The sequence below is a fragment of the Jaculus jaculus genome, chromosome 12, assembly GCF_020740685.1.
Source record: "Jaculus jaculus isolate mJacJac1 chromosome 12, mJacJac1.mat.Y.cur, whole genome shotgun sequence".
NCBI lineage: Eukaryota > Metazoa > Chordata > Mammalia > Rodentia > Dipodidae > Jaculus > Jaculus jaculus.
Genome location: NC_059113.1, coordinates 24,366,744 through 24,389,062, shown reverse-complemented (window position 1 = coordinate 24,389,062; position 22,319 = coordinate 24,366,744). Strand labels below are relative to the sequence as shown.

The following is a 22,319-nucleotide window of genomic DNA, read 5'->3' as shown; positions in this document are numbered from 1 at the left end:
CAGATGCCTATCTTTGAGTCTTATCTAGTCCCCTCCCCCACATCAGTGACTACTCTTTACAGAACTCCAAGGCATTCCAGGTGTAGGCAAGGTGCAAAGGCGGAAGGAGTTGACACCCAATTTCTGAGGAGCAAGCATCTCCGTCTAGAGAGGGTCTTGAAGAGACAGACAGCACCTGGAGCAAGAAGCCTGCTCATATGTTTCCAAAAGCACAGAGCAGCACTACCAATTTACTGACAGTTTCAAAAAGTTCTATGAGCAAGTTAATATGGTTTGAAGCGCTGCCTGGCTGAGCCATTACCCATACCTAACCTTACCAGTCCACTACTGGGAGAGATTTTTATAATTCATGTGAAGTGCCTTTTAAACACACACACACAGACACACACACAACATTCTTCTCAAAAGAGACCCCGAGGAGACTAAGTACAGTTAGGTGTCTGTGGATTCCACCCCAAACAGACAGAAGGAGTCAGTAGTAGAGGCCAGGAAGCAAGAAAGGGGCTATGAGGGAGGGAGGAGAGAGGAAAACTTAATAGGAGAAATAGTATATATATACACATATCCATATATATGTAGAGGGTCAGAATACTGGGGGTGAACTGGTCTAAGTGAGGTCAGGGGAGGAATAGAGTAGAGAAGGGGTTGTTGGAGGGTTAATTAAACTGAAGATATTATGAATAAGCCACGTGAAAATCTACTTCTTCAATAGCTAGTAATATATATGTTTAAAAAGAGAGAGTTTGGGCAGAAGCATATGGTGGAGGTGGATGATGTTGTTCCCAGAAGCCATAGTTTGTTATTAGAAAAATTGCATTGGCAGGGGTGGGATACCTTGAAGAACGTTGTTGGCCAAAGATGTCTCTGATGCCTTCAAAACATTATAGGCTCTTGGTTGTCCATCAGAACTAGATGATAAAAACATATTGCTGAAGACTCCACATGTTTGGGCTGCAGGTCACTGAAAAAATCAAGCTTGAGCTGAGTTGGAAGTTTTCTCCCTGTTGACTAGCTGTCGGGATGATGGAAAGACCTACGCAGCCCGTTGAGGGAGAAAAGTCATCAATGGTGTTAACCAGCAGTGAGCCCTGCAAGCACTGTGGCTGGCCGGCTAAGCTAAATGTGCCACTGGTGCAATGGGGGCACATCTATGATAGGGGAAACCAACTGCTCTCCGATTGGACTTGAGGCCCACTCTATGGGTGGGAATTCATGCCTGGTATTGAAAACCTAATCAAAAGCCTATGGCTGGGGAGGTCATAATCCCTAGGGGAAAAACTACTATTGTGGTCTAGCAAAATGAATATATTATATTCACCAAAATGCACTCTAAACACTTATACTTATGCCCATATGTTCATGCTACTCTCACTTTTGGTTAGAGAAGCTTCTTTTCAGATGGGGCGACTCAAAACTCACCATAGTGCTGAGAAGTGACACTGAGAAGTTCAGCACTATGTGAGACATCTCTACCACACCCTCCAGGGCTCAGGGGCCATTGGCAGAAGAGGTGTTGAAAAGAATGTCAGAGCCAGAGGAGGGGCTGGAGAGATGGCTTAGTGGTTAAGCGCTTGCCTGTGAAGCCTAAGGACCCTGGTTTGAGGCTTGATTCCCCAGGACCCATGTTAGCCAGATGCACAAGGGGGTGCACGCGTTTGGAGTTCGTTTGCAGTGGCTGGAGGCCCTGGCATGCCCATTCTCTGTCTCTCTGACACTCTCTCTCTCTCTCTGTGCCTCTTTCCCTCTGTCTGTCACTCTCAAATTAAAAAAAAATAAAAAACATTAAAAAAAGAGCCAGAGGAGGGGGAGGAGTGCTTATAATACTGTCATCCAGACACAAAGTGGCTTTGATATTTATGACCTACAGTGGCCAACACTGCTTGCACAAGACCTGCATAATAGGAGGGAAAAATGATGACATCAAAATAGAAGCGAGGCTAGTTGGAAAGAAGGGATTCAATGGAGGGAGAATTTGAGAGGAGGAAAAAGGGAAGGTGGTGGGAGGGGATTATTATTATGGTATATTAAAAATTCAGACAGAAGTATTCAGGGAAGAGAAAAAAATCTGTACTACACATCTAAACATGTACAAACCTTTTTCATTATTGTTCTCTGAATTACAGTAGTAGCTATTTACCTACCATTTATATTGTATTAAGTATTGTATGTCACCTAAGGTAATGTAAAGTTTACGGGAGAAAAACATTTGGGAGAATAAGCACAGGCTATATGAAATTCTGATGATATTTTTGAGAAGGGACTTGAGTATGCAAGGATTTGGGTATCTGTGGGGGCTCACAGAACCAGTTCCTGAGATGGATTTGGGGTTTGAAGAGAGTGCCTTTACTAAGGTAAGGTAACAAGTCACGTGATGTTTCTGTGTCTCTTAGCCGAGTTCTGTAAGCTGTTGATTCGTGTTTGTCTTTCTTTTCTGCTTTGCTGCTGCTTACGTGTGTTCTCTGCAGAAGGGACTGAATTTCATACATGTGAAAACAGTGCTAATTGCCGGCAAGTTCCCATCCTCACTGAACTGAGTAAGTTTTGTTTTTAGGGCAAGTTCAAGGAAAAAAAACAATATATATATATAAAATATATGACTGGTGCTCCAGAGAGTTTCTTTTAGAATCCATAGTCAGAGGACTAAGGAACCAGAAAAAGACCTATGTAGCTTTACGTGCTTTGCTGAATGTCACATTGGGCTTTCACCAGTCTAGTGACATCATCCCCTGGAGCCTGACCTATCTGGGTATCAGGGCGCAGAAATCACATCTGCCTTCTCTACCCTCCTGGGCACTAGAAGAGGGAGGCATGGCAGCATGTCGCTCAGGAAGGAGACCTAGGGGTGGAGGCTGCTAGAATCTCCTGTACTGATTGATCTACCTGTCACCAGCCCTCTAGTCCTCCCTGTCCAGTGGCTACAGCAGAGTCAGGACTAAGATGGGTCAAGTGAAGCATGAGGGGCAAGACATTGTGGAAGTAGTCCCTTTGGGGGTCCTGGAGAGCAGCTCCTCGCCCTGTGACATGTAGCCAGCAGGAGGGAGCTCAGTTCCAGCCTGGCTTCTCAGGGCCTTACGGCCAGAGCGAGGGGTGCCGTCAGCAGCAGGGTCTTTCAGTGTAGTTCTAGCGGGCGTGTGAGGGCAGTGGCAACGGTGGGCATCGGTGCTGCCAGTCGTGGTCCCCCTTGGTCTGCCTTGTCTGGCAGTCCTCATCTTCTTTTCTACTTGACTTTCCTTTCAATCTCTTTTGCCTTGCAGAGAATCCTTCCAACATCCACTTCATCGAGCAGATTGGTGGCCTGGAAGGGCCGTTCACAAGCACCAGCCTGCTTCTCAGCACTGCCTTTTCCACGGGCGCTGTCTTTTCAGGCAACTTCTTGGATTCCCTCCTGGCCTCGGTAGGTACAGCTAAGCTAGAGGAACCGCACGCCCCCAAACAAGCCCCTTGTGGAGAGGGTAGAATTATGAAGAAATAGCTCACAGTCCAAACCTCTCTTTTATTTCCCATAAAGGCTTGTTCACCTACCTTATTTCATCTTTCCTCACACTTACTTGATGATAGAGGCAAAGTTCTCACATTTTCAAGATTTGTGTTCTAAGATATGATCAGTTTTAGAAAATGTTCTATATGCTGCTAATAATAATGTATATTTTGCAGTATTTGGATGGAATGCTCTGTAGATGTCTTGTGAGGGCTTTTTATCTGTGATGTCATTTAGTTCCAGATGCTTCTTTATTATTGCTATTATTATTTTGTATATTATTATTATTATTATTTTCACTCCAGCCCAGGATGACCTGAAATTCACTATTTAGTCTCAGGGTGGCCTCAAACTCACCACAGTACTCCTACTTCTGCCTCCTGAGTGCGTGTATTAAAGGCATGTGCCACCATGCCTGGTTTTATTTTATTTTTTAAACTGGGTGTTGTAGTTACTATCTCATTGCTGGCACAAAGCACCAGACCAAAAGTAGTTTGTTGGAGTAAAGGGTTTATTTGGGTTTAAAAACTCAATGGAAGGGCTAGAGAGATTGCTTAGTGGTTAAGGCACTTTCCTGAGAAGCCTAAGGATCCATGTTCAACTCTCCAGATCCCACTTTAACCAGATGCACAAAAAGTGAGGCAAATACAAGGTCGTACATGCCAACTAGGTGGTACAAGTGACTAGAGTTCAATTTCAGTGGCTGAGGCGCTGGCATGCCAATTTTCTGTCTCTATCTATCTCTGTCTCTCTAAAAATAAATAAATAAAATTTTAAAAATTCAAGAGGAGGCTCCATGATGGTAGGGAAAAAGTGGTAAGAACAGAGGCTGGATATCACCTGACCAACATCAGGGGGAAAACAACAGCAGGAGAATGTGCCAAACACTGGCAAGGGGAAGGTGGCTCTAACACCCATAAGCCTGCCCTCAACAACACACCTTTTCCAGGAGGCTCCAATTTCCAAAATGCTACCAGCTGAGGACCTAGCATTCAGAACACGTGAGTTTATGGGGAACACCTAATTCAAACTACCACACTGGGATAACCTGTTATTTGGTGAGAGTGGGGTAGTGAAATCACCCACTACTGTGGTGCTTGGGTTTATCTGTGACTTTACATCTAGTAGTGCTTATTTAATAAAATTTGATGCACCCATGTTCAGTGCATGTGTGTTTAGAATTGGAACGTCCTCTTGTTGGATATTTCCTTAATCAGTATAAAATGACCTATTTTTAGAAATTCTGCCAAATTTTGGTTTGAATTCTACCCTGTAATATATGAGAACAGCACATTCTTATTTCCTACATCCATTTACTTAAAATAGGATTTGGGGCAGCAGAGATGGCTTAATGAGTAAGGTGCATGCCTTCAAAGCCTAAGGACACCGGTTCGATTCTCCAGGTTCCACATAAGCCAGATGCACAAGGTGGCACATACGTCTGGGGTTCGTTTGCGGTGGCTGGAGGACCTGGAGCACCCGTTCTCTCTCTCTCTCTCTCTGTCTCTAATAACTAAGTAAAATAGGATTTTTTTTGAGGGGGGTTCTAGGGTCTCACTCTAGCCCAGGCTGACATGGGATTCACTATGGAGTCTCAGGGTGGCCTTGAACTCATGGTGATCCTCCTACCTCTGCTGGGATTAAAGGCATGTGCCACCATGCCCGGCTTAAAATAGGTAGCATCTGTCTGTGTGTTTCTTGGGAGCAACAAAAGGAAGAATCCTGCCTTTTAATCCTTTCTCCTTTGTGTCTTTTTTTTTTTTTTTTTTTTTTTGAGGCAGGGTTTCACTCTAGCCCAGGCTAACCTGGAATTGACTCTGTAGCTCCAGGGTGGTTTCAAACTTACAGTCCTCCTCCCTCAGCCTACCTTGTGCTGGGATTAAAGGCATCCACACCATGCCCAGCATCCCTGTGTCTTTTGATTGGGGAACTGAGACCTTTTATATGAAGTGTTATTATTGAAAGATGTAATTTTTGCTGAGTTTGTAGTGTTTGTGGTTTGACTGTCATTTCGTTCAGTAACATCATGTATATATCCTCTTCAATCTGAAGGATTCCTACAAGAATTTTCTGTTGAGCTGCTTTAGCAGTCATGAGTCCCTCTAGCTTTTTTTCTTTTGTTGCCATGGAAAGTTATTTTTTTCTCCTTCAATTATGACAGATAGCTTTGCTGGGCATAATAGTATGGGTTGGCAGCTGTTGTGTTTCAGAACTTGAAATGCACCACTCTATGTTCTGGCTTTTAAGTTTCTGTTAGTAAGTAATTCTGAACAACTATATACATGACTTGGTGTTTCCATCTTAATGCTTTCACTATACTTTCCTTGTTTAGTATATTTAGTGGTATAATTACAATATGACAAGGGGATGGTCTTTTATAATTATGTCTGTTTAATGTTCTAAATGCCTCCTGTATTTATATGGGCATCTTTTCCCCTAATTTTGGGAATTTTTCATCTATGATTTTGTTGAAAATATTTACTATCACTTTAGACTAAATTTTTATCCTTCTTCCAGGCCCCTGAGATTTGATCTGTCATTGTGTCTTGAAAGTCCAACTCATATTTTATTAATCTATCTTTATCCTTGTTGGAATGTTCCAATTCCTCCACCTTGTCCCCAAGCAACTATTCTGTTCTCTCTTGATTCATTCTATTGGCAAGACTTTACAAGGAGGTTTTTATTTGACTTATTGTGTTTTTCATTTCCAGTATTTGAGATCAGTTTTTGTCTCTTCACTGAATTCCGCTTATATATCAAGTATCAGCCTCCGTATGTCATTCAGCTATGTGTGTGTGTGTACATATGTGCATGTGTGTGTGCATGCCCACATGTGCACACATAAGCTCCTGAGATTCCTTCAGGAGTTTGTTTTATTCTTTGATTTATTTTGAGTTCTCTGGTATTTCATCTAATTCACTCCCACTGGAGGCCATTAATGTGGTGTATGTACTTTTTGGAGTCATGTCACCTTCATTTCTTATGCTTCTTATCTTAACGTATTGGGATTTACGTACCTGAGATGATTTCATTGCTTAGATTTTCCTTTTGTTTAATCAGCTGTATTCTTAGGTATATCACTCAAGAGTTACATTCTCCGTCTAGGCGCTCAAGATGCCTGGTGTAGCTTCCATATTACTCCTAGGGTAGAACATTAACAGCAGGAGTGACCACAGCTGATGTGTATGCAGTGCCATAGCAGCTAATTGTCAGCAATGTTCCCTTTCACTTCAATAACTGTTAGAATATAAATGAGCAAAGATGGTATGGAGTACCCTGGAATTTTGGTTACTTAGATTAGATATTGGAAGGAAGCAGAGTGCTGTTGTACTTACCTTCATGTTGCTGGCACAAAACATCCAACCAAAAGCAGCTGATGGGAGGAAATTATTTATTTTGGCTTACAGTCTTGAAAGGAAGCTTCATGATGGCAGGGGCAAGCATGGAAGGAGAAAAGGCTGAACATCACCTCTGCCACAGCAGTTGAAAAACAGCAGAAAGAGAGTGAGCTGATATCTGGCAAGGGGGATTTGGCTATAACATTCTTAAGCCCACCCTCATCAATATATCTCCTCTAGCAAGGTTGTTCCACCCAAACCGGCCTGGGGCCAAACATTCAGAATACATGAATTTATGGGGAACATATGGCTCAAATTACCATAAGTGCATGAGGTTAGAGACTAGTGGTAGAGAAACTTTTTTACAATACTATTTTTTATGAGAGAGAAAGAATTGACATGCCAGGGCCTCCAGCCACTGTAATCAAACTCCAGGCACATATGCCACCTTGTGCACATGTGCAGCCTTGCACACTTGTATCATCTTTTGCATCTGGTTTCTGTGGGGTCTGGAGAGTTGAACATAGGTCCTTAGGCTTCGCAGACAAGTGCCTTAACTGCTAAACCATCTCTCTAGAACCTAGAAAAAAAATTTAAATATCAAAATGAGAAAAGTGTCTGGGAGTGGAAAACTGGAATAGTGTTAGGTTCCACAGTTTAGAGGGTTTTGTTTTTGTTTTTGTTTTTTTTTTGGTTTGAGGTAGGGTCTCACTCTAGCCCAGGCTGACCTAGAATTCACTCTGTAGTCTCAGGGTGGCCTCAAACTTATGGCAATGCACAAAGTGTTGTATGTATCTGGAGTCCATTTGCAGTGGATGGAGACCCTGGTGTGCCCATTCTCTCTGTCTCTCTCACTGTGCTTGAAAATAAAAGAGAAGAGAGAGAGAGAATTCATGTACCAGAGGTTTCTGCCACCTCATACAAACTCCAGGAGCATGTGCCACTTTGTGCATCTGCCTTTTCATGAATATTAAGGAATAGAACCCAGACCATCAGACTTTGTAAATAAGTGCCTTTAACTGCTGAGCCATCTCTCCAGCCTCAACAAAACCATTTTAATATACATATACAAGAATAGAAATTAGAAACCGGGCATGGTGGTGCACTCCTTTAATCCCAGCACTGGGGAGGCAGAGGTAGGAAGATCGCCATGAGTTTGGGGCCACCCTGAGATTGCATAGTAAATTCCTGATCAGCCTGAGTTAGAGTGAGACCCTACCTCGAAAAACTAAAAAATTAAAAAAATTAAAAAAATAAAGAATAGAAATTAGAAAAGAGGAACTAACTAAAAATGACAGTAGTTAACCATAACATACAATCAAAAGGCCAGGCATGCTAAAAGTATATTAAGTTTTTAAAAAAGTTATTGGATTGGTCAGTGTTGATACTGCCTCGGTGGTATGAATTTTTAGTTAGTTTCCTCCATATGATGTTTCATTTAGCAAAGTGCACTGCTATAGAAGGTGTGATCGACACTTTTAGTTCAAACCTATAGAACTAGATTTGAGGTATGCCTTGCCCCAGTGGAGATCAGACCCCAAAAGTTTTTCACCCACCTGCACTAAATTATGGAGTCAGTTTCCTCCTTCACGTAGTCTTAGCTCAGTGCTGTGTGGAGCAGGGGAGAGTAGGAGCCCTTCATTCCAGCGACAGCCTCTGTTCCTGGTGCTTGCCTGTGAGTGAGGGAGGTTGTGAGACGTTACCTGGTGTTGTTCCCTCAGAGCTTGGCTGGTCCCTGTCCACAGGTCCTTCGGACATTTCCAGGCTGGTGGGCATGAGGAGAAGCACTTCCCCAGCTTCCCTGCGCTTCCTACCAATGTGGCTGTGTGTGAAGAAGCAGTGCCGAGCAGCTCACTCCTGCTTCTCTGTGGAGATCTCGCTGCCTGAAGACACAGATCTTGTCTCTTGCAGAAAAGAACTTGTTGTCCAGTATCTTGCCTTTTTCTTTCCCTGGATTTCATCTGTGAAGTTCTAAATCCACAATCTCACCTAGAATTATTCTTACTTTGGCTATCCTAACCCCATGCCCAAATTGCCAATTTATAATGTATTTTGTTTTTGTTTGTGTTTTTTACGAGGTAGGGCCTTGTTGTAGTCCAGGCTGACCTGGAATTCACTATGGAGTCTCAGGGTGGCCTCAAACTCACGGTGATCCTCCTACTTCTGCCTTCAGTGCTAGGATTAAAGGTGTGTGCCACCACGCCCAGCTATAATGTATATTGATACACTACCAGGTCCCTTTAAAATAGTGATGCCCACCAATCTCCAAGTCCCAACACTTGCACCCTTTACACATTACCCTTCTGGTTTCACACATGCCTTGCCCTTGCTTTCCAGGCCTTCTACAACTATCATGTCCTGGATTTTCTTCAGATGCTGGTAACAGGAGGGATAAGCTTCCAGGGGGAACACCATTTGGTTAAGGAAAAGTTCTGTACAATGCATGACAGCTCCTGCACATTAATGTCTTCGAGGACGCGGTGTAAGCTGGGACTTCTGTCTTTAGACAAAACCATTTTATCAGAAATTAAAGTGAGTCTACTCTTAACATAATACGTTTTCTCACTGTGTAACTTTCTGAGTTTCTGAAAACAGTCCAAGCTTTGGGATTCATGGATAACTTAGAGTTCAGAAATAATAACAATTAGTAAAAGCTTTCAGGTAATGGTGAACTCATAGACTGTCTATGCACAGTACATTTCATATGCTATATCAATTTTTTGAAACTATCTCAAGAGCAGATACAGCAGTTGTTTGAGCCATCCTCCAGATCATTCTGCAAAACACCAAAGAAGCCTAATGTCATGATCTGAACATGTCCCCCACAGTTCACATGCTGGAAACTCAACTCCCAGTGCAGTAGGGGCTGATAAGAGTTTAAGAGGTAATGGAATAAAGAGGACACAAATAGACTACCAGTAGTTCGGGAGTATGTGAGTTGTCATGGGGATACATTTTCAAGGAAAGAATAAGTTCAATTCCCTTCCCTTCCCCTCACATGTTTTCTTCCCTTTCCACATTCTGCAATGACATAATGAAACAAGAGGGTCTGTGCCAGATACAGAGCTCTAGACCTTACATTTTCCAGAAGACCCAAATCTTTTCTATAGCTAGAAGTAAAGAAAAACATTGGTTCTTTATAAATTACATGATCTCAGGTGTTTTAGGAGCATAAAATAGACTGACACCAAATAATGCTATACATCTACAAAGGTCTTAACTATCCATAACTACATATGTAACTGTATATAGTATATATATAACCATAATGATGCTACATATCTACAAGGGTAATAAAAATAACTATAATGGGGCTGGAGAGATGGCTTAGCAATTAAGGCACATGCCTGCAAAGCCTAAAGACCCAGGTTCAATTCTCCAGGTCCCACGTAAGCCAGATGCACATGGTGGTGTGTATGTCTGGAGTTTGTTTGCAGTGGCTAGAGGCCCTGGTGCACCCATTCTTCTTCTCTCTCTCTCTTTCCCTCTAATTAAATAAATAAAAAGGAAGAACTTTAAAAAAAATAATGATGATGCTATATATCTGCAGGTGTACTGATAACGACTATAATGACACTATTCATCTCTAAGAGGATTAATAATAACTATAATGATGCAGTACATTTACAAGGGCAGTAATACTAATTGTAATGATGCGGTTCATCTATAAGAGTATTAACAATAACTCTGATCGTGCTGCACACCCACAAGAGTATTAGCAATAACTATAATGATGCCTTGCATCCTCAAGAGTATTAATAATAATTATGATGATGCTGTACATGCACAAGGGTATTGATAACAATTATAACAGCGAGTGCTGACCAAGCACTTCCTTGTGCGTGTCTGCTTTAGTTCTTTCCCACTTAATCTGTGCAGGGGTTCATAGGACAGGCATTATTATTAAGCTTTATTAACGAACAGACCAAGACGCTGAAGCATGGGCTTACCTTAGACCATCACATTGTCAACTGTGACACAGCGGAGATCCATCAACAGAGTCTGACTCAGAATCTACTGTTCTCACAATACCTGAAATGCAAAGGAAGTCTGGTCAGACCAGCTGGAAGCAGACAGAACTCTGTGATTGGGTCTAAGAATATCACTGGGCTAGCCAGGAGGAATGCTGTCTTATCCCAGGAGCTGAGAGAGGTGGAATACAGCCAAGGGGAAGATAACACTTCTGGCAACTTCCCATGGAGTCTCTAATCATCTGAGAATCACAGTAGAGGGCAGACTTGACACAGGGAAACTACATCTCAGAGGGGTGCCATGCAGTTGAGTTTGTATTGACACCATATCCACCTGTCCAGTTAGGGACAGGCATGGGGCAGGGAAACACCTTTTGTAAATTCAGAGGACACCAGCATAGCCCTCTTCCCAATGGGTGTGCTTTTCAGTCCTCTGTGCCCAATATGTCTCAAAATATGCTACAAAGAGGAATGCTCTATGCTCCATGCTTGTGCATTTCAGGTGCAAATAGCATTGCAAAGCCTCCCATGGTATTCTCTGATCCTCTGCCTTTCTGCGGTTCTGGGCTCCTCGCCTAAGTTGGCTAATGAGGGATAAGTCCAGGAAAGTGTTGCTGGCCACCTCCTGTTGGCATTCTAGGCAACAGGAGATTGGCTTATCTTCCTCTTGCTCTCTCCATGTTTGTCTTGCCCTCACTTTTCTCTTTTTCTAAGGAATCACAGAAGTGAGCAGACTGTTCTCCTTGACCTTTCTGTATGTACCTACCACAATGCCACTGCCTTCAAACCTGTTGCTGCACATAGCTTTAGAGAGCAAGGTCAAGAAGACTGCTGGAGACTGCAGTCTGCATTAGCACGGGGGAAGATGATTTTCTGCAGGTCACTTGACAGCTCAGTTCATATCCCTCTAAAACTGCATTTTCCAACCCATCACTCAGTCCCAGTTCTTAGTGCTGGCCAACACAGTAACGGTGGTGGGAGCACATGCCCACATGCCACGCTGCACCACAAGGCGGTCTTGAGGAGACCAGGATGGCAAGAGACCAGAGTTTCAAAATGAACCGTAAACTGCCATGATGACCCGGGCACGTGATTCTGTCCCGTATACAGGAGGGGATGGCTGCTAGTTTTCTCAACTCCTACAGAAAGGAATGACAAATACCACTTGAATGAATGCTGGTGATGACTTGATAAAAGTGCCAGCAGACACCTGTCTCTCTGTTCTCTCCCCAGCCAAGGACAACCTTTGGACAACTGTTCTGTGGCTCCTTGGATAATCTTGGCATCCTGTGTGTTGGCTTATACCGTATGATAGATGAAGAGGAGCGCGACCCACAACGAAAAAGGGGAGTGTGTGCTCATGTGGCAGTTGCTTGCCGTCCACTCAAGCAGAAGAACCAAATGAAAGAAGTCCAGAGCTCAGGGTATAGAGTTGCATGGCAGGATGCTGGGATACAGATAGTGATGTAAGGATAAGGAAGATTGGGTTGAAGTGATTGGAACCATAATGATTGGGACTGCATTAATATTGGCCTCTGTGAGTTTCTGTCCCCAATGAAAACTGAAACCCAGGCTTTTCAACAAGAGTTGTTTTATAACCTCTTCTCATTCTTGTAGGTATCATTTTCTAAAGATGGCAGCCACTATATACCTCAGAACTTGTAGGGTAAATGTCTAATGAAGGGTTTTTTTCTAGTCACCATGTTTTGCATTTATGAATCGTCAGTGCACTTTGTTCAGATTCCAGCTTTACTAAGGGGAGGTCATTCTGCCAGCAGTGGGGAAGATAAAGGAAATGTGTGCGGAGAGTATAAGAAAAGCATATGCTGTTTAGAGCAACACAATCATAGAGGTCTGTTGCAGTTATGTTTTTATTGCTGGGACAAACATCCAACTAGAAGCAGCTTATGGGAGGAAAGGGTTTATTTACACTTACAAATTCCAGTGAAAGTTTCACCTTGGTGGAAGCAGCTGCTCACTTCAGCATCCACAGCAGAGAGAGTAAAACCAACACCAACAGGCACCAAGAGCCAGAGCTCAAACTAGCTTTAACACACCTTAGTAGGACTGGACTGAAAATCTTCCCCCAATGACACCCCTCTTCTGCAACAGGGCTGTGCCTGCTAGAGACTTAAGTAGCAAGCTCAATATTAAATTTAAAATCCATGAAGCTATGAGGGACATAAGCCAGAATTCTCATGGTGAGAATTACAGCAGTCAATAGAGAAAGAAAGTTAAAAATAATAAAATGATACCTGGGCATGGTGGCACATGCCTTTAATCCCAGGGTTATGAGGGTCACCATGAGATGGAGACCAACTTGGGCTACATAGTTACCTCCAGATTAGCCTGGGATAGAGTGAAACTCTGCCTCAAAAAAAAAAAAAATTAATAGAGTGGAAATAGACTGATGAAGCGTGTTCCATCAGCAAGGATAAGGAAGCTAAATTACTCAAAGTGGTATTCTCAGAGGAAGAGATGGAGGAAAAACACTACTAAAAAGAGAAAAGAGGAGGCTGGAGAGATGGCTCAGTGGTTAAGGCACTACCTTCACAGCCTAATGACCCCAGTTCAATTTCCTGGTACCCATGTAAAACCAGATACACAAAGTGGCACATACATCTGGAATTTGTAGCAGCTAGAGGCCCTGATGCTCACTAGCTCTTTCTCTTTCTCCTTGCAAATAAATAAAAAAAAAAAGTTTTTAAAAAGAGAAAAGGAGGGGACCGGGTGTGGTGGCTCACACCTTTAATCCTAGCACTTGGGAGGCAGAGGTAGGAGGATTGCCATGAGTTTGAGGCCACCCTGAGACTGCATAGTGAATTTCAGATCAGCCTGAGCTACAGTGAGACCCTACCTCAAAAAGCCAAGAGAAAGAGAGAGAGAGAGAGAGAGAGAGAGAGAGAGAGAGAGAGAGAGAGGAGAGGAAAGAAATACATGCTAAAGCAGATGTAGTTGCAATGAGAGGTATACTTGGGAAGTTTTTATTTAGCACTAAAATTTCTCAGTGCCTATCCACTGCAGAGAAAGTGGTGGAAAAAGAAATATAGGGAATTAAGAAGCTTTTGTTTTTTGTTTTTTTTTTGAGGCAGGGTTTCACTCTAGCCCAGGCTGACCTGGGATTCACTATGTCATCTCAGGGTGGCCTCGAACTCATAGCAATCCTCCTACCTCTGCCTCCTGAGTGTTGGGATTAAAGCTGTGTGCCACCATGCCCTGCAAGAAGTTTTTTTTTTTTTTAAGTGAAAGTTTAAGGTAACTGCTGAGATATGGGAAAGGAGACTTATTGTGGATTTGTCAATGATGCTAGATCGCCAAGTGAAAGCACATGGGTTGGAAATCCTGATGAAGCTAAAGAAAAGATGTTCTCAGAGTGAGGGAATGGGAGAAAGACTGGTAGAAAGCTGTGTTTGGACACAGTGATTTATTGAAGGGTAAAATTTTTGATATGGGATAGTGTCAGGAAATGATAACATTCAGGAAAGTGGTTTGGGGATGAATTGTCACTGGGCAGCAGACCTCAGAGAAATGAATGTGGATGTCAGTGTTGAGAATATCATGTGCTCTGTAGACACACGTGATGATGAGTGTGGATGTCAGTGCTGAGAATATCATGTGCTCTGTAGACACGCGTGATGATGAGTGTGGATGTCAGTGTTGAGAATATCATGTGCTATGTAGACACGCGTGATGATGAGTGTGGATGTCTGTGCTGAGAATATCATGTGCTATGTAGACATGCATGATGATGACGGGGATCAAGTCAGAAAGAAAATGTCTCCCAAGCGTCGGAGACCTAAGTGAACATGGAAGTCTATAGATAGCACTGAGGAGTCTGGAGGGAGAGCTGTACGGCTCTAACAACCCCACCTCTCAATGATTGAGATGGGGAGGTAATATGGAGAATGGAATTTCAAAGGGGAAAGTGGGGGGGGGGAGGGAGGGAATTACCATGGGGTATTTTTTTATAATCATGGAAAATGTTAATAAAAATTTTAAAAAATAATTAAAAAAAAGAAATGAAAAGAAAAATAACTAAATAAAATAATAATTTCAAAGGAAATAAAAAAACAACCCCACCTCTAAGACAGGGCTTAACTGTCCTGTGAGGAGCTCTAGGAAACATAAATGATTCTGATGTAAAATATGCCCCCTCCTCCTCACCTGAATTCTATCCCTTAACCCCAACATATCTGAAAAACCTATAGTATATGGTCTATGGAAAAACATGCAGCTTATATATGTGAGAACCTCAAGGAAGGAAATGGTATGTCTGCTTTAAAGGGAATATGCAATTATGATATATATTATTAAAAATGAAACAGGGGTTATAGAGAACTCACAGAAAAATAATGATGAGTTGCTTACTCAGTGATAGGAATTCAATCCAGCTAGAGACCCATGTTTCATAGATAAAAGGGGACCTTTTGAGGTACCATTGAAGAATATCAGGATGAAAGTCATGTAAGGCTACCTTGCTTCAATTTCAGTCACATTATTACTGAATTCACACCTACTGAAGATTTGCTGTTGACCCAGTATTTTGTTAATGCCCCTTGATTCTCTATAAAGTCCTTCCATGCTAGTCCAGACTGTATTAACATTCACTGATATTATTTGCTTGTTAGTCAGCGTTGAATAGAAGTTTGTTTGTTTTTTAATGCTTTTGCTTTTGACTGGGCTATGTTGATGGTATAGATTAAGGTAAACCCATATGGAAATACCTGGAACACTGGTACACTGTAGATAGCCAGCTCTATCCTTTAGTTTTTCCAGTCAAGGGAAATTTGCCCCAGTAAAATAATGAACTCTTGCTTTTGTTTGTCCGACTGCATTTGTGAGCAAGGAGCCCTGGGACCTGGACTTACGAGGCAAGGGCCCTGCACTGAGCTGCACGTCCCTCAGCCTGTGTCACAGCCTGGCAAGGTGTTCAGAATTGTGCTGACGGGAATAACTAGTTATGTGCATTGAAAACAGAGAAAGGTGGAGTCAGAAAGGCCGTCAGAGATCAACTACTCCAAACTCTAGTCTTAGCTCGCTCTCATGAATACAAGGAGAACAAAGGCCCAGAGGACTGCAATGGCCAGGCTGTAGGTCAGTTTGCGTTAGAAGCAGGAATGAAAGCCCTCATCCCTACTCTAGGACTCGGTGCGGTGTGCCAGAGACTTCTACTGCTAATTAGAAGCCAGTGATGCAAGGGCAAAGGAACAAACAAAAAAATTTTCCTCTCTTGGCCCAGCAAAACACCTTTATTTTGGCCACTGTCTGTAGCTTCCGTGTCCCAACTGCAATCGCACAACTCATGCTTGCCTTTCCTTACAGGTTTGTGATTACGCGGCCAGCCAACGAGTTTCTTCTGCTGCCCTCAGATCTTGTGTTTTGTGCCATTCCTTTCAACATTGCCTATTACAAAAACAACGATGTTTCTTCATCTCAGATTCTAGATGAGATTACAAATGCTATTTCAGTGAAAACAGAGAAACAGCCAGATACAAGCCATCCCCTCACTGTGGATATACTGAGAGAGGGAAAGCATCCATTTTTCCACGCACGAGTACATTCTTTGGAACTAAACTACGATGATAATGTTAAATAAGGAAAATGAAAAAGGAAATGTACCGTTTTGTGCCCATTGCTTAGTGGTCAACAAGATCAGCAAGCCCACACTGTTTTACAAGAGACAAACATCGTATCTTATCCCACTGGATCTGGATGATAAAGACATACATGATAGATGGTGTTAAGGAAAGTTCATTGCTGTTTCCCTCAAGCAGAAATTGGTTAATTTGAGATGCACTAAGGAAGGCCTCCATACAGAGGTTAAAACTGAAAGTGAATGTCTGACTAAGACCTAGATATGTCTGGGACATAGGTGGTATTTAATAAAAAGGAATATTATTGCACGTTGGGATGTCTGGATGAAGTCCAGTAGGCTGGTGGGGGTAACCTTGCAAACCCAAATTCAGGCATAGAGACCATGCTTGAAAGGTCTAAAGCACTCCCTGTGTTTGGTGTTCTAGAGTAAACCAATCCACTGCTCTATAAACTCCCTCTTCAACTGAGTCATTTCCATCTAGGTGCCACCCTGTTCACCTAATAAGCAAAAGTCTAGCACACCTAGGACTTATCTATCCCTGGCTGGTGGCCTCATAATGAGCTTGAGCTTGGTGAGTAAAGCCATGCTGCAGTATGTAGTCTCAGGATGGCCTTGAACTCACAGTGATCCCCTTACCTCTGCCTCCCAAGTGCTGGGATTAAAGGTGTGTGCCACCATGCCCAGCTTCTAAGTTGTTTTATATAATGCTTATGAGATCCTTTATATTACTACTACCTTTTATGATTTTGTTTTATTGCCCATTTTACAAAGAAAAAAATGTCACACTGAAAACACTAAGTTACATTTGGATTTCAAACAAACAATATTTTAGCAGGCAGCTTTCAAACTTTGACTCCAACACTTGTGGACCTTATGCCTCTTAGCATACAAATATAAGATGCAAAATGAAGTTTAAAAGAAAAATACCATCTGTCCACAAGAAATAGAATTTTGGGGCTGGAGAGATGGCTTAGCAGTTAAGGCGCTTGCCTGCAAAGCCTAAGGACCCAGGTTCAACTCCCCAGAATCCACATAAGCCAGACACACAAGGTGACGCATGCACCCAAGGTGGCACACACGTTTGGAGTTCAATCGCAGTGGTTAGAGGTCCTAGCATGCCAATTTCCTCTCTCTCATTAAAAAAATAAATAAAAAGACAGATTTTTGTATTAGTTCAACTTTGGTTATATAGTCAACTCATTGTGGAAAAGAGAGCAATTGTAAAGAAAGTTGCCAAAGGACCAAGAAAATCCTTTATTTTTTGTTGTTTTTTTACTTATTTTGAGACCTAAGTACATTCACCCTGGCCCTTTTTTTGGTTTTAGTTTTGTGTTTTGGTTTTTCAAGGTATGGTCTCAGTCTAGCCCAAAATGACCTAAACTTCACTAGTAGTCTCAGGCTGGCCTTGAACTTACAGCAAACTCCTACTTCTGCTTCCCAAGTGCTGGAATTAAAGGAGTGTGCCACCATGACCAGCCTGGGCAAAATTTAAAAACTTTACTCAGCTACTTTCTCAAGTCTGTAAGCCATAATAAACCTTTTCCTCTTACAAGCTACATGAAAGCAAATACAACTTTTTGTGTATGTATTTTCTATTAACCTTTTTATTGGTCTGGAGGGATGGCTTAATGGTAAGGCATTTGCCTGAAAAGCCAAAGGACCCAGGTTTGATTCCCTAGAACCCATGTTAGCCAGATGCACAAGGGGTCGCATGTGTCAGGAGTTCGTTTGCAGTGGCTGGAGGCTCTGGCGCTCCCATTCTCTCGTTCTTTCTCTCTCACTCCTTCTTCCTCTGTCAAATAAAAAAATAAAAATAAAAATAAAAAATTTAAACTTTTGATTGACAGCTTCCATAAGTATAGACAACTATCCATGATAATTCTCTCCCTCCAATCCCATTCTTCCCCTCTCAAATCCACTCTCCATCTAATTCCCTCCCCTTTCCAATTAGTCTCTCTTTTAGTGTGATGTCATGATCTTTTCCTCCTATTATGAGGGTCTGATGTAAGTAGTTCAGGCACTGCAAGGTTATGAATATCAAGGCCATTTTGTATATGGAAGATTGCATTGTAAGCAGTTGTACCTCCTTTGGCTTTTACATTCTCTCCACCACCTCTTCCACAATGGACCCTGAGCCTTGGAGGGTGTGATAGAGATACCTCAGTGCTGAACACCCCACTGTTACATCTTCTCAGCCCTATATAGGTGACTTTTGATTCACCCCAGTGGTCACTACTATCTGATAAGAGAAGTTTCTCAAATCAAAAGTGAGAGTAGCATTACTATATGGGAATAAACATTTTTAAAAGTGCTTAAAGGACAGTTTTATGGGCATAATATATGCATTTAGCCAGACAGTAGCAGGCATTACTTCCCTAGAGCTCATGACCACCCCAGCCATAGACTTTTGGCTAGGTTTTCAGTACCAGGCATGTATCCCCTCTCATGGAGTGGGCCTTCAGTCCAGTTAGAGAGCAGTTGGTTTCCCACATAACAGACATTGCACCAGTCAGCACATCTGGCCTGGATGGCCAGTCTTAAGGCTTGCAGGTCCTACTGCTGTTTACACCATTGATAACTTGCCCCCGCGCAAGGGCTGCATGCACAGCTAGTCAATGGAGAGGAGGTTTTCAGCTCAGCTCCAGCTTGATTTTGCAGTGAGCTGCAGCCTCAGCATGTGGAGTCTTTAGTTATAGGGCCTTACCATCTAGCTCTGGTGGGCAACCGAGAGCCTTCTCAATGGCCTGTAATGTTTTTAAAACCAAATTATTACCATCTCCACATTTCATCATTTCCCCACCCTCAAGTGTCTTAAACATTGGAGAAAATAGTCTCTTTGACATTAGGGTATCCACTATAAAAATATCAAACGTCTTGATATTGTATATATGTAAGTACAATGATTGTTATGGGGACGTAATATGATGGAGAATGGAATTTCAAAGGGGAAAGTGTGGGGGGTGGGGAGGGAGGGAATTACCATGGGATTTATAAAAATAAAAATGCTAATAAAAAATAAAATAAAATAGTATTAGGAGTAATTCAAGATAAAAAAAAAAGAGCTGTGGCTGATGGGCTGTGAAGTGATTGTTGCTAGATATGTGAGTGACTATTTGTGTACTGTGGGGTGAGGAAGGAGAGTAGAAGATTATGTATATTTTGTGTGTGTTTCAAGGCATTTCTTAGATGCTCTGTATACTCATAAAATCCCATTGCTGTTATAGTTACTTTATAGACATTTATAGACTTCTAGACATTTCTAGAAGATAAGTCACTTGTCAAAGTTTACATAGGAACTTTAGTGGGACCAGAGCTGAAATCCTAGTCTGTCTGCCTTTACAGCTGGAAACCATGTCTTGAATGATTTATAAATAAATGTGATTTTTTTTGTAAAAAAAAAAAAAATCAAACGTCGTCAGGTATAAGAGGAACTGGAGCCTTGTGAATAGCAATGTGAAATAGTTTAGCCATATGTATAACATCATGGAAGTTATTCAAAAAATTACAAATAAAGGGGCTGGAGAGATGGCTCAGCTGTTAAGGCATTTGTCTGCAAAGCCAGGTTTGATTCCCCAGTACCTATATAAAGCCAGATATACAATGTGGTGTATGCATCTGGAGTTCATTTGCAACAGTTGGAGGCCCTGGCACACTATTCTCTGTGTCTCTCTTCTGTTTCTCCCTACTTGCAAATAAGTAAATTTTAAAAAAATTAAAAATTACAAATAAGATAAAAATCCTACCATAAAATCCACTGGTGGAAATTAAAACAAAAATTATCTCTCTGTGTTTATCTCTCTGGACATAGATTATAATCTTGTATCCCTTCACCTCCAGTCTCTGTTTACCTAAGGGCCTTCCTCAGTAGACTCCTTGGTGTTCACTGAGGGGTAGTTAGGGTCTCAGTCTGTTGGGGGTGGGGGGATTGTGCCTCAAGATATTTCTACCCAACCTTTGGTTCTCACAGTCTTTACACCCTGTCTTCCACAACAATCCCTGACCCTTGATAAGCATGTTAACACCGTTTTGAGTGTTCTCTGCAGACTCTAATTCTGTTGTGAAGTGTTTCTGTTCTCGACCATGGTTGTTACAATTTCCCTGAGGGGGCAGTTGTCAGGCTAGCACTGGGAGCAATGCTCATCACTGCTTCCTCTGTGTTTTCTCCTGGACCCTGATAAATGTGGTAGAGGTGGCACATCTTGTGGTGGGCTGTTTGTTTTTATTTTTTTGTTGTTGAATTGATGGTTCTTGGCTCTTCCCAGTATTCTCTGCCATCTGCAAAATAAATCAGATTCTCCAACCAATAGTGAGAGCACCTCTGATTAAGGGGGATATGCCTATAACACTGAGTCGTTTGATGAGGATAACCACTCATGTTGTCCAGAGGACAATGGAAGCTTCTTTCTGGCAGGTGAGCTTCCTGCTTGGTTCCCAGAAGCAGGTATGAGTTCCTTCCAATTGAGCAAGCCTTATGTCCAATCATGGAGTAGTTGGTTACCCACAGAGGCTGTGTGCCAATGTTTCAAAAGTGTGTATTTCTTGGGCTGGAGAGATGGCTTAGCAGTTAAGCGCTTGCCTGTGAAGTCTAAGGACCCCGGTTCGAGGCTCGATTATCCAGGACCCACGTTAGCCAGTTGCACAAGGAGGCGCACGCATCTGGAGTTCATTTGCAGTGGCTGGAGGCCCTGGCGCGCCCATTCCCTCTCTAATAAAAATAATCAAAAGTGTGTATTTCTTGACCAGGTGGCAGACTAGATAGTTTGCAGAGTCTCTTAGTTATTCATGCATTTGTGACTACAGTAGCTCCCTTAGCACTTTCTAGCACCGTGAGGGTTTGCCAGGAGAGAATTGGCTTTCTTCTCTGGTCCTGTGTGGTCTCTCAGTGATGGAGATGGCAGACTGTGCTGCCTTTAGCAATAGGCCTTTTAGCTCAGGTGGATAACCAAGTGTTTATCAATATTGTTTTTGGGATCTCATGGGTCTCCCTGGTCAACTGCTCCCTGTGGAGAGTGTGGTGGTTTGATTCAGGTGTCCCCCATAAACTTAGGTGTTCCGAATGCTAGGTTCCCAGCTGATGAAGATTTGGAAATTAATGCTTCCTGGAGGGAGTGTATTGTTGGGGGTGGGCTTATGAATATTATAGCCAGTTTCCCCTTGCCAGTGTTTGGCACATTCTCCTGTTGCTGTTGTCCATCTGATGTTGGTGAGGGGGTAATGACCACCCTCTGCTCATGCCATCATTTTCCTCTGCCATCATGGAGCTTCCCCTCGAGCCTGTAAGCCAAAAGCAAGCTGCTCTTGGTCAGGTGATTTCTGTCAGCAGTGTGAACCTGACTACAACAGGGAGTAACCCAGTCCTGGTCCTCAGATTCACAAACTGGAGCTAGCAATTTTAAGATTAAGCTTTCTCCACCTTCTATGGGCAAATCAGTCGGGTCTGACCACCTCCCTTAATTGGAGATTATATCTTGACTGTTGTTATCTGGAAGGTTCCTAATGTACTACCTACTTTAGTCTTTAGTTTTGTGTAATTCCCCTTCCCATCCTCCCTTGCCACAACCTCTTCATTCCCCCCCCCATATTCTTTCCATTAACAAGATTTTCTGGTATCCCCTCCTCTCTCCCCTTTCTCTTTCTACTTTTTTCTGGCCTCATTCTAGTTAATACACCCATAGTCTTAATGCTTACTGCCTTCTCTTCAGCTGGTTCATTTTAGGAGCCACATATGAGAGAAAACATGGGCCATTTGTCTTTCTTAAACTGTGTAACTTCCCTTAAGATGATATTTTCTAAGTCCATCCATTTTCCTGAAAATTTCATTGTCTCATTTTTCCTTACTGTCAATTAGAATTTCATTGTGTATATATACCACATCTTTACTACTCATGCATCAGTAGGTGGGCATCTGGATTCATTCAAATTTTTAGCTATTTGAC

The 22,319-nt window shown here is 42.4% G+C and overlaps 1 protein-coding gene across 1 annotated transcript in view; it reads left to right on the top strand.

Annotated features, from left to right (window-relative positions):
- Positions 1 to 16,383, top strand: part of Kcnu1 (potassium calcium-activated channel subfamily U member 1) — a 108,913-nt gene extending 92,530 nt beyond the window's left edge. Inside the window, exons 23-27 of the mRNA XM_045130560.1 lie at positions 2,391 to 2,534; positions 3,255 to 3,394; positions 9,154 to 9,348; positions 12,021 to 12,139; positions 16,110 to 16,383. Coding sequence (XP_044986495.1) covers positions 2,391 to 2,534; positions 3,255 to 3,394; positions 9,154 to 9,348; positions 12,021 to 12,139; positions 16,110 to 16,383 — 872 coding nt within the window. The remainder of the gene's footprint in view (positions 1 to 2,390; positions 2,535 to 3,254; positions 3,395 to 9,153; positions 9,349 to 12,020; positions 12,140 to 16,109) is intronic.
- Positions 16,384 to 22,319: the final 5,936 nt, after the last annotated feature.